Raw genomic sequence first — 12972 nt, forward strand, 5'->3', positions numbered from 1 at the left:
CTCAGGTTCGAGGAGGTTAATAAAAATACACTTTGCCTGAAAATTTGGGGAGTGGGGGATGGCGAGTGACCCCTCTTGCCCCCGCCAAGTTACGCCTATGGTTCAGACTCTGGTCAAACTGTAGGTCCAGCCCCGATTAGCTATTCTGTGCATAAAGTTGACTTGAAACAAAAAAAAAAAAACTCAAACAGATTTGGAGCTAAATCTGAGTTGTCAAAGGACATGGTGTTGAAGCTTCGTCAGTACATACTGAAGCATGGATGACCGTTAGCCGCCTGGTCTCGGAACCAGCTGGAGACGAGTCGAGGAGCTCCCTTCAATGTCAAGGTCATTTTCTCGGCCGCCGCGTTGTGGTACCTGCGTCCTCTCCCTTCAGACTTTCTAATCACGTGACTTTCTTTTGCCTTTCAGGAGCGGCCTACCTGTTGGCGCTCGGCAGATGGAGAGCAGCCTTTGAACGCTGCACGTCGCGCGTGTGTGTGGTTGCCGTCAACCGAGACTGGTTCTTGCCTCCGCCTACTGCCTTGGGAACCATAACCGGTGTATTTGTGTGCTGTGCTGGGAAGTTTTGCCAGTTTGTGTGTTGGTGCTGTACCGTTTCGGTTTGATCGTTTTGTTTTTCTGTCGCGGAACAGGTGTTGTGTTCGTGTGGACAATGCTGGACTCAGTCGTGACGCGCGAGATTACATTCTCCAGCCCCAAAGAGATGGAGGATGTTACAAATGCGCCCCCTCCACTTCCCCCCAAGACGCTGAAGAAGAGAAACGGCTTGGGGAAACCACCCGCTGTGGAACCTCCGAAGATTATCGGTTTCCAGGAAGTCAGCCGTCCGGTGGTGAAGATCCCCAACGGCCGAAACAACGATTACGTCGTTAACATCCATGTTAAGCCAGCGGAAAGCGACGACGTGGTCCAGAAGCAGCATCCGAAGATCTTCAGTGAAGATTCCAAGGGCCATCTGGACGGTTGCATCCGCATATGCGTCAGTAATGGTCCAGAAGGCGTTCATATGCAGCAGGCCGACATGAAGGACAACCCGTATTTCTTCTACGGTCCGTTGGCGTGTCAGAACGGCAAGAGCTCCAGCGGACAGTCCTCGCCCAGTGACACTTTGGACAGCGGGACTTGCAGCGATCTTGACGGTAGCACCCCTCCGCCTTTGCCGAAGAGAAAAAGCACTACAGTGGGTGCTGCGAACGGGATAACAGTGACCGTCAACGGAAGACGTGGAAGCCTGACGAGCATTGAGAATACCAACTCTGAGGACAGCGACAATGAGAGCAATATTAGCTGCGACTCCCTCAACAGCAGTGACCTCAGTGAGGTACAAGAAGACGGAGACGAACCCAAGCTTCTCAAGGATGACAAAGCAGCTCTGCCACAGAATTTACTGCAAGACATCAGAGAGAGGACCAAGACCCTTGCCACCAATAACCAACCAGAAACCTACGACGTACCAATACAGAAACCCAAACCAAACAACGTCTCCACGGTGCCCATAACCTCAAAGTCGCCGCTACCGATTGTTGAAGAGCGCACGTATGAAGAGAAAAAGGCCTCAGAGCTGAAACAAGAAGAAGACCAGCAGAAATCGGTGGAAACAAAGCGGAAAGCCGAACGCAGCACGTCCTACGAAACGGACAGATTTTACGAGTTCCACATGAACGAGAACTCGGTGGATCCTGACGGCGACGGTCTGGAAGGTGACGAGACTTTCGCGGGATTTAAGGATATTTTCGACAAGGACGCGTCCAGCACTATCAGGAGTTCCAAAGGGACCGTGCGCGGTGTCAAGAACAGGGTGAGAGCTGGGATACAGACCTTCCTGCTGAACCAGGCTATAAAGGTAAGTTGAGAGATATTCCTACTATTTTAGTATGTTGAATAAGTAAATACTTGTTACCCTCACAATGACAGGACGCTAACCTTCCCACATGCTTACACTTCGTAGAAATTTCGGAAAATGTAGGCTCGACCAGGACTCAAACCCGAGCCAGCCCTGGCTTCTAACTTACTGCAGCAACACAAGCCTTCCATCTGTCGCTATTCTGGACAAGATTAATCCAATCTTTTTCATCCTTACCGATTTCCTTTAGGTCCATCTCAACGTTATCCCTCCATCTTCGTCCTGGCCTTCCTACAGGTCTCTTACCACCAGGTTTCCCAACAAGAATCCTGTAAACTCTTATTTACTCTCCCATTCGTGCCACATCTCCCATTCGCCTGATTTTTGTACTCCTGTTTTCTATGTAGTATATCTCCTATGTGTGCCAAACAGTACTGTTCTCTTACACTTGTATCCACTATTACTGTATAGTATTTTCTTGAAAGGTCTCCCCGATGGCTTGGTGGTAATGCCATTGCCTTGTAATCAAAAGGACATTGATTTGATACCTGGTGGAAGCACAGAGGTCACTATTCAAATTCAATGTCTAGTCCAAAATAGAGTTTTTTAAAAAATCCTCCATTTCTGTCTCCTTCCCTCCCTCCTCTTTCACTTGGGAGCGGGTTTTCCCATACTTTCTATTTTTAGCAAAACAGTATTTAGTTTAAATTCGTTTCATATCTTTCATATCAAGCCAGATAATGCATTTTATAGTGCTATTTTGCATAATGTTACCTAAAATGCCTTTTTATTATAATTTCCCCCTTTCATTCCCAACATAGTCTTTCTTTAGAGACTATAAAAAATCTCACTTTTTGGTGCTTGTCCCTTCAGGAAATTCGTCCAACATCCACTCATCATCATTGCCGCAATCAGCCAAAGGTAATACAAAAAGCAAAGCGAAAATTAGATTGCTTTTCTGCTACATTTGACAAATCGTGACGATGAGGATGAGTGATGATACGAAAATGATGAAGGGAAACTGACAAAGAACATCCATGCCCAGGCCGGGATGCGAGAATAAGAAAAATAGAATACGAACGAAGCATTTGAGTCAATAAATGTGAAAGTCACTAAGAAAAATTAATAAGATACACATACTTACTTTTTTAGATTTATAGCCCGTTTTTAAGTGCCTATGTTATCTTTTATGCCTATTTGGCTTAAAACAATTTTGTGTCGAGAAATAAGTACCCTAATATTTGCCAGGCTGTCGTAGGCTCCAGGTAGCTAATAGCGTTTAACTCCACTTTATGTACAGATAGACTAATCGGGACGGGACCTACCTTTTACAGTGAGATCCCAACCACTACATGCTTCCATAGTGTATTGAACCCGAGATCTCTTGATTACAAGGCAAGGGAGGTGAAGGACTAGAATATCTTATGGGGAGGGCCAGTCTTATTTATTATAAATCCTAAACAACACGTTCAAAATGCATACTGAAGTTAAAGGTCCTTCCTTTTTATTTTCAACCTAAATTCACTTGAAACCGTATTTATTATACACAGTGATTTCAGGATACTATGGATAATAAACTTTTTCCTGCTCCCACAAAAATAGGCAATAATTAGGCTGGAGAGTTCAATGAACTAACCGATCTCTAACTACGCACTGGGAATGATCAGGCTGGGAAGTTCATACGAACTAACCGATCACTTACTTGATTTCAGGATACCATAAACCTTTTTGGATAATTAGAGTCAATTATCTCTCTAGCACTGTGAGATTTCGTTTTAATATTAGTGTTCTTTGTGTAAATAATACTACGTCATTCAAGTCTCAGTAAACTAATAAAGAATATTTAGTGTATATTTTCTAAGTATTTATGTTTAGGAAAGAGAAAGAACATTATCACATTGCGACTATTCTTGTTAGTCAACCCTAAGGTGTCTCCACCTATAGGCATTTTATTTACATATAAAATGTGAATGCATTTCATCCGACAGAAAGTAAACCAAATCACAACACTGACTTGAAGTCAATTTTTCTCTTGCTTAAAAAAATGAATAAAAGATAGAACAAATGTATTAATTCCTGCATTAATCACACCCAGTGGCGTCACCATGAGAATTGCAGGGGTTTGAAACCCCTTTTTCGTTTGCCTTAACTTCCTTTTAAAAAAAAGTTAGAAACAGAAAAATATTATAACATATAGCACTGATGGATTACCTAATATCTGGTACCCATATCGGTCAACCCATGGTCGTATACAAGGGGATGATTTAACGGGTCCAAACTTCTCTAACTTGTTTAGTAACCATTTTGCACTAATTGTATAATGAAATAAACATATCTCAAATATTGGTGATAGCACTACATTTGATGATAATGTTTTCAAAATTATTAATATCACACACAAAGTAAGTTTTTTTAAAATAAATAAACAGTAACAGTTATATTGTAATATCCTTGGACTGCTGTGCGTTAAACACCACTCATTATTTCCATATAGGCTACATATGGCCACGGGTCATCCCAACCCTTTTACAGTGTTCCTTAGTACGCCGCTGACCAACCAAACTGCCCTCTTCTACCCCCCTCCTCAATAATGCCATACTATTTAGCTGAAATACATATCAGTGGCCTACGATTTTCGTAAGGGGGTGCAACAATAAACAGCAATTTATGATATTTTTTAGTAGCCAGTGCTATATTTTGCCATATTTTACTGTATATTACATTCTTTCTTTTAGAAATGCTAGGCCAAAGAGGGGACTATAACCCCCACCAATCCCCACTTGGGAACTACATTCATTATTAAATCATCATACCCTTGCCTATTTACAATTCTAGATGTTCGTCTAACCGTTCTGGATTCACCAAAAGATGTCGCGAGACTGAAAATATGCTTCTGAAACAAATTCTAAAGTTTTGTTTACTCGTATTCTGATAAATTAATCACATTTTCACAATTTGTTTAGTTGATATATCTTCGATAATCTTACGGAAGTGTTGGGAAAGTCTTAGGACTTAACCAACCACAAAACTTTTACTTCGTTATTCACTTTCTTTAATTTACATAAATTAATAACAGCATGCTGAGATCAATAGTATATTATGTGCATCTTGTTTGGTATAATAACTGTGTATGAATTAGTTGAGTAATTCCGTGTTCTAATTTCAAGTGTCGAGCAGTGATATATTGATTTGCGTGTTAAATATGCCACCCTGAACATACATGAAATTGTGGCCAACACACATGTGCCCCGACTACGTGGGTGCTCCGGGGCTCGAGCACCCACATAAATAATCTTGTGGGTGCGCCGCACCCACAAGATTTTTAGTTTAATAAAAACAAAATAAAATAAATATTTCTCACTTGCCATTATCAAAAAATAATAAGCAATTAAAACATTGAGATGGAAGTTAATATTTCTAACCTCTAAAACAAATGTTTCAAATGTGCAAAGGCAACAGACAAATATTTTTTTTAAATAATTGATGTGGCTGTGGATTCGCTAATCGTAGATTTCAAACAAAGGTTTTGGAACTTATTTCACAACTTGAAGCTTTTGCTATAGGTCAAATTGGTGCTGATTGAATTCTGCAGTTCTATGGGACAGACTTTGATAAAGACAAGCTAACATTGCACAGGGACATGTTTCTAGATGTGTGCAGAACGAAGAAAGAAAAAGTGGCCAACTTGTCAGACATTACAAATATTTTAAGTAGAGAAAACAGTGGTCCCATGCGTGAAATGCTCACAGAATTTGTGAAGTTTGTACGGGTGATTTTAACTATACCTGTTACTTCTTGTACCTCTGAGCGGTCATTTTCTGAACTTAGACGATTGAAAACGTTTTTGCGGTCAACAATGACCCAAAAAAGATTGAATGATTTGGCAATTTTGCATGTTCATAAAGAAATGACTAAAAATATTGACATTACCAAAATTGCAAACAAATTCATAAGTTCAAATGACGTAAGAAGGAATGTGTTTTATATTGAAAGTTAACATGTCATGATTATTATTATTATTTGATACATAAAGTTAGTCATTTTGTAGTTTCTGTTCACAACAAAATCCTTGCATAGTTCTTTCTGCAATACAATTAAAATTATTTGCATTTATGAAGATTTTTTCATTTTAATTTGTATGAATGTGGCATTTTCTTTTAGTAACGTGTTGATAATATCATTGCCTCTTGCAATCATTGCGCATGTAAGTTGTTTAAAGAATACAATACTTAATAATTACAGATCTAACCGCCATTGATATGCATGCACCCACAGAAATTTTGGAAAGTCGGCGCCCTTGTCAACACACAGTGGCGACGCTCATGGATGGCCAAGGCGGGCAACGTCCACCACCAGTTTTTTTTGTTTTTTTTATGAACAATCTGCCTATCAATGAACAACAATGCTATATTTATTACCGTTAAAGTATTCCGTATATTAATTTTCAAACTTATGAGAATTTGTCCTGTTTTTCATTCAGGAAATGATGAAAAATATCCCGTCTTGTTGTTTTAAAAATCTGATTACTTTAGAACTGCAGACCTAAGTATTTGTCCCGATTTCGTATCAAGTCTCAAAATATGGGCTATAGCATAAGAAGCATAGCGTGTGGGCCAACAAACTTCCACAGCGCTTAGATGTCATTAAGGCAAACAACTTTTCTTAACGAAGTTGCCCTGCTTTTATGCCTCGTTTCAACCCTACTTCAACCCTCGTTTCAACTTTGTGGCGGAGTGGTTATCACATCGCACACATGAAACTAAATTCATCATATGGATTAATGCATCACAATGCATCGATTGATACACTAAAGTGTGTCTTATGGCTTCTTCAAAGAATCAAAGAATCAGATTCAAATTTGATGCATTTGGGTGCATTTTTGTATGTAGTGAAAGAAACACCAAAGTGCATCATTTGATTCAAGTGAGGATTTCTTTCAGTGGAAATGCACTTCAATACATCAGTTGATATTCCTTGATGCACCTTCCTGCATCTTTCTCGATGATGCACTTAAACGTTTGGTCGGAGCTACAGAGTTTATGTAGCTCAGACGAAACGTTTAAGTGAATCATCAAAAAAAGATGCATTCTGGTGCATCAAAACGCATCAAGGTGCATCAAAACGCATCAACTGATGCATTCAAGTGCATCTCGACTGAAACAAATCTTCACTTGAATCAACTGATGCACTTTGGTGTTTCTTTCACGACATACAAAATGTACCCAAATGCATCAAATTTGAATCTGATTCTTTGAAGAAGCCTTAAGACACACTTAAGTGCATCAATCAATGCATTCTGATGCATCAATCCATATGATGCATTAGGTCTCTGAGTGCGTGCTACGCATGGGGGTTCTTTGTGAGTGTCCCTTCATGATTAATTTGCTATATTTTACTTCGCTTTTTGTGCCACTTTGGGCTAATTTGCGAAGATGGGGATGATATGATGACAATTGATGAATGGACACTCACAAGCATCCATGCCCCGGCCGGGATTCGAACCCGAGACGGACTTAAAACAAGAACTTCAAACTCAAGAACTTTAGAAAAATATCGAAGTATTGTTATTAGTTTTATGACAGCTATTGTGTATTACTGCTATTAATAATAATAACCAGTAATATTTCTAGTATTTAATGGCATGACAACACCTCCACAAACATTTCCGGTGACATTCATGGAAATGAGAAAGGAGGAACTTTTACAACTCCCCCCCTCCCCATCAGGTGTTTGGAATCCAAGTTTCTTAGCAGAAATTAAGCTTCACAATAAAGCTTAATTCTTCAGAACATTGTGTTTGCAGGTTATAATTCCGCCCACTATTTTATTTACTATCTCACGTGATTGTCATTAACGGCATCGCGACTCTCACTTTCCTGGTACTAATGAGTCATCTTAATGAAGTTCTAAATTATCCCGGGTGCCTTCAATTGCGGAAAAAGATCATTATCATAGTAGCAAGTGAAGTCTTACTTTTGTCATTACTCTTGCATCGTCATGCGTTTTAGAACAGGTCGATGATGAGTTTCAGTACTGAATTGCAGTTACAAGTGAAAGGTTATGAAGATTTTCTATCATTGGAAATTGTCCGTCTTTCTGTCTGGGTGTAGTCTGTGTACTTCAAAGTGTTTGGAATGGGATAATTACTTTTGTTGAGGAATTCTAACTGTAACTACCTACTTTTAAAAGTAGCTGTTGAATGAAATAGTTACTTTTGTTGAGGAATTCTAACTGTAACTACCTACTTTTAAAAGTAGCTGTTGAATGAAATAGTTACTTTTGTTGAGGAATTCTAACTGTAACTACCTACTTTTAAAAGTAGCTGTTGAATGAAATAGTTTCTTTTGTTGAGGAATTCTAACTGTAACTACCTACTTTTAAAAGTAGCTGTTGAATGAAATAGTTACTATTGTTAAGGAATTCTAACTGTAATTAGCTACTTTCAAAAGTAGCTGTTGAATGAAATAGTTACTTTTGTTGAGGAATTCTAACTGTAACTACCTACTTTTAAAAGTAGCTGTTGAATGAAATAGTTACTTTTGTTGAGGAATTCTAACTGTAACTACCTACTTTTAAAAGTAGCTGTTGAATGGAATAGTCATTTTTGTTGAGGAATTCTAACTGTAACTACCTACTTTTAAAAGTAGCTGTTGAATGAAATAGTTACTTTTGTTGAGGAATTCTAACTGTAACTACCTACTTTTAAAAGTAGCTGTTGAATGAAATAGTTACTATTGTTAATGAATTCTAACTGTAATTAGCTACTTTCAAAAGTAGCTGTTGAATGAAATAGTTACTTTTGTTGAGGAATTCTAACTGTAACTACCTACTTTTAAAAGTAGCTGTTGAATGAAATAGTTACTTTTGTTGAGGAATTCTAACTGTAACTACCTACTTTTAAAAGTAGCTGTTGAATGAAATAGTTTCTTTTGTTGAGGAATTCTAACTGTAACTACCTACTTTTAAAAGTAGCTGTTGAATGAAATAGTTACTATTGTTAAGGAATTCTAACTGTAATTAGCTACTTTCAAAAGTAGCTGTTGAATGAAATAGTTACTTTTGTTGAGGAATTCTAACTGTAACTAGCTACTTTTAAAAGTAGCTGTTGAATGAAATAGTTACTTTTGTTGAGGAATTCTAACTGTAACTAGCTACTTTTAAAAGTAGCTGTTGAATGGAATAGTCATTTTTGTTGAGGAATTCTAACTGTAACTACCTACTTTTAAAAGTAGCTGTTGAATGGAATAGTTACTTTTGTTGAGGAATTCTAACTGTAACTACCTACTTTCAAAAGTAGCTATTGAATGGAATAGTTACTTTTGTTAAGGAATTGTAATTATTATAATTAATAAATCACTGCAACTCTAAAACAAAATAGAATTAATGAAAACTTATTATGGTTTTTGTGAATGGTAAAATATGTGTGTGACACTCGTTCAATAATTGGTCACTATTTTTTATTAATGATGGTAATTTTTGAAATTATCATAATTAATAAGTAAGTGCACATATATAATCAACAAAGGAAGCCTTGATTCAATAACAAAATTGTATCTTTAATTGTTAAAAAAGTGTGTGTGCTCCACAGCCCCCTTCAGGTAACTAAGTTTCTCGTTTGGCACGGGTAAGCTAGGGTTAAGACAGGTAAGTTATTAAGTTGAAAATTTGTAACATGGGGTAGAGCTAAGTTGGCAACCCTGTTTCAGACTATTTGTCTTCTCTGAATTCTAATGTACAAGGGTTTTCGTGTAATTGCATAAGGCAAATCATGCTAAATTTAGATCTCGGTTAATGAAATTTTCTTACGTTTTCTCCTCTTCTGGGAATACATGTAAATCTGTTTCTATTTTGGTTATTTATTGTCACTTTGGTAGATCTTGGTTTTATCCCGGAGATAAAGAAAAGAGAGAGAGAGAGAGAGAGAGAGAGAGAGAGACCTTGGATAGGTCTTTCAACCTAAAGAGTTTATCTCTGTAACAATACCACTTCTTGAGATAAGAAACAAAGGTTTAATTTTATTATCAAAATGAGCATTCAAGTATTGCAACAGATCCTTTTGTGAATTTTCCAAACTTAAAGATAAACAAATAAATGACAGTATAATAATAATAATAATAATATTGGTATCCTCGTTCTTATTACAACCGCTGACGCACCCATTCCAAATTTTAATAAAAAAAATTATAAAATTTATTGTTACATAGGCATTCAATTATGAAGGGCAAAGTTCTTACTTTCTGAGCAAGTTATTTTTAAAACATACAGGGAACACCAATTTTCAGGAAGATCTTAATGCGTTTAATAATTAGAATTTTAATTAAATATTGTAACATATTCAGTTCACTATTCGACCACATAAAATCGTAAGGTTACCAGAAGAAAACTGACCGGCCACCGTGGCGGAGTGGTTAGTGTCATGTGCTGCGAAGTCAGGGGTTCGAGGTTAGAATCAAGATATAGACATGGGTGGGCATTGCTGCATTTTGTCCCATCATCCAAGGAACTTTCGAAGGGTTGTCCAAGAGAATTCTCAAGGGTTGTCCAAGAGAATTTCCAAGGGTTGTCCAAGAGAATTTCCAAGGGTTGTCCAATAGTAATTCCAAGGGTTGTCCAAGAGAATTTCCAAGAGTTGTCCAATAGTAATTTCCAAGGTTTGTCCAAGAGAATTTCCAAGGGTTGTCCAATACACTTTTCAAAGGCTGTCCAAGAGACTTTCCAAGGAACAAGGGATGTCCAAGAGAATTTACAAGGATTGTCCAAGATACTTTTCAAAGACTTTCCAAGAGAATTTCCAAGGGACAAGGGTTGTCCAATAGACCGTCCGAGGGATATCGACATGCGGGAATTAACAAGCTGCCGAGATTGTTTCCAAATTTTCATCCACGTCGACCACAAACAAATCACCTCATCTTTAGTACTGGTGGGAAGGGATGACGTGACCAAAGCGCCAAACACTTATTCTTTTCGCATCCCTCTAAATCCATTGTTCATGTAGATATGTAAGAGCCACGAGAAGACATCCTGTTTGAAAAATGCATGTCTGAATATTACTCCAGCACGCACAAGTTTCGTGCTGTCCATTGTGCACGCACAAATACACGCACATTTTGGAGGGCACGATTCTGAAAGAAAGTTCTCAAGGCAAACCTGGTTAGTTCCAAATTGCTCTGGTACCCAGCTTGGTTTGCCAGGCCTAGGGAAGATGAAGGGATGAGACATATCCGTATAGGCATGCAGGGTGCAGTATGAAGAGCTTAGGACGTAAGACACAATAGCTGCTCCTCAAAGAACAGTGTGAAACAGATCTGAATTGAATCAACAATAGTGATCACTAGAGCTAGAAGGTTGATGAAAAATCAACTTTTCGGGGGAGCCTTGAAGACCATGCTAAAGCCGATAGCAGTCAGTTTCCCTTACGATAGAACCAGGAAACACTGTATTTTGCTTTTTTTGGGCATTTTCAGGCCTTTTTTGGCTTTTTAGTTCATTTTTCAGTATTATTTGCAATTTTTATTGCATTTTTTAATGATTTGCTGTATTTTATTTCACTTTTTGTGCCACTTTTGGCTAATTTGCTAAGATGGAGATGAGTGATGATATGATGAAATTGATGAATAGACACGCCCAGGCCAGGATTCAAACCCGGGACCCCTGGCATTGTAGCGCGATGTGCTAACCACTCCGCCACGGGGCCGGCGCATTTTTTAATGAATTTTGAGCTTTCTTTTATTCTCCCTCCCTGTTGTTTCTTAAATTTCAAATGAAATTGCTTGCATAAGGTCCTGTTTAGACGAAAGCATTTTCCTTAACATTTATGCCATGAATAAAATACTACCGTGTAAAGTGAAAAATCTTATGGCATTTCAGATGCCATGGCATTTCTCAAGGATAGAACCGTCCTATTTCCGTAACACATTTCGTAGCATAACCAATCAGAAGCTACCTCAAGGTCACGAGTGAATATGTAATGGCGGCCGCGTGAGATGTAAACAATGTTATCACTTCACATGTTTAAAAGCCGATAACTATTGAAGCGAGAGGAATAACGTTACGTATAAACCGTTATTAGATACAAAACAATGGCGCTGCTTAAATACATACTCTATACAACGTTTACTGTACACGTATGGAATGATATTTTAGTTTTTTCAAATGTAAACAGTGATGAGCGTCTACGCGTAAACAACGATAGTCTACATTCTACACGTAGACTATTTTATACAAGTAGATGACGTAATCTATGTAATCAACATGGAGAAAGGTGATAACTTAGCAAAGGGCGCTGTAGAAATAAAACAAAATTATACCGCATATCAGTTGCTATTGTGTGAGAAGAAACTTTCATACTCTTCCTTGTAATTTTGAACATTTTCTCACCTAGGAAAAACTTAACGTAGGAAACATTCTACCGTTTTACGGGGAAAATACTACTTTTGCCTGACGACTGCCCTCTGTTGTTTTTCATGCATACGATTTATCTTCTTCCATAGTTGATGAGAGAAGAGAAGATAAATTTTGTTGTAAATAGGATTCCTGTCAGTTCGTTAGGAACCTATATAGTTGAAAATGTCACTTTCCTTTAATGAAAACCTTGAAAATTAATTTTAATGTACTTTAGATTGCCTACGTAGTCTATGTAAACTACAACCCAATTAAATCTACGCGTAGATTACGTGTAGACAACGCATGTAGACGTAAACTTATAATGTAAGTAACATCACTGAGTGTAAACACCGTGCACTCAGCAAAGATGGTGTACCACGTCGTGCCTTTCATGCTGTATATGTTATACAAGGTAACCGAAAAGTTACATGAAATGCTTCCGTGTAAAGTTCTATCTGCTATAAGATTTTTGGAAGCATTTACGTAGCATTTATGCTAGGAAAAATGTTAATGGAAATGCTTTCGTCTAAGCCGGCTTTACTTACATATTCAAATTTCCCAACGTGGGATTTTTAGCAAGATCGCCATTAATCAATAATGTAGTCATCGAAACAGCATGGTAATATTTTAACTGTAATATATTGTGTGGGGGTGGGGGTGGGGGGGATGGATCAAATAATTAATTCTGATATTTTTTTTCCTCCAGAAAACTTAAATTACTTTGAGTGAAGCCTACTTTCAGG

The 12972-nt window shown here is 38.0% G+C and overlaps 1 protein-coding gene across 1 annotated transcript in view; it reads left to right on the top strand.

Annotated features, from left to right (window-relative positions):
- The first annotated feature begins 421 nt into the window (after positions 1-421).
- LOC145993739 (glutaredoxin domain-containing cysteine-rich protein CG31559-like) overlaps positions 422-12972 on the top strand; it is a 180133-nt gene continuing 167582 nt past the window's right edge. The window contains exon 1 of the mRNA XM_083129488.1: positions 422-1846. Coding sequence (XP_082985614.1) covers positions 656-1846 — 1191 coding nt within the window. The 5' untranslated portion in view covers positions 422-655. The remainder of the gene's footprint in view (positions 1847-12972) is intronic.

This window comes from Lepisma saccharinum, chromosome 10, assembly GCF_977018435.1.
Source record: "Lepisma saccharinum chromosome 10, izLepSacc3.1, whole genome shotgun sequence".
NCBI classification, from domain to species: Eukaryota; Metazoa; Arthropoda; class Insecta; order Zygentoma; family Lepismatidae; genus Lepisma; species Lepisma saccharinum.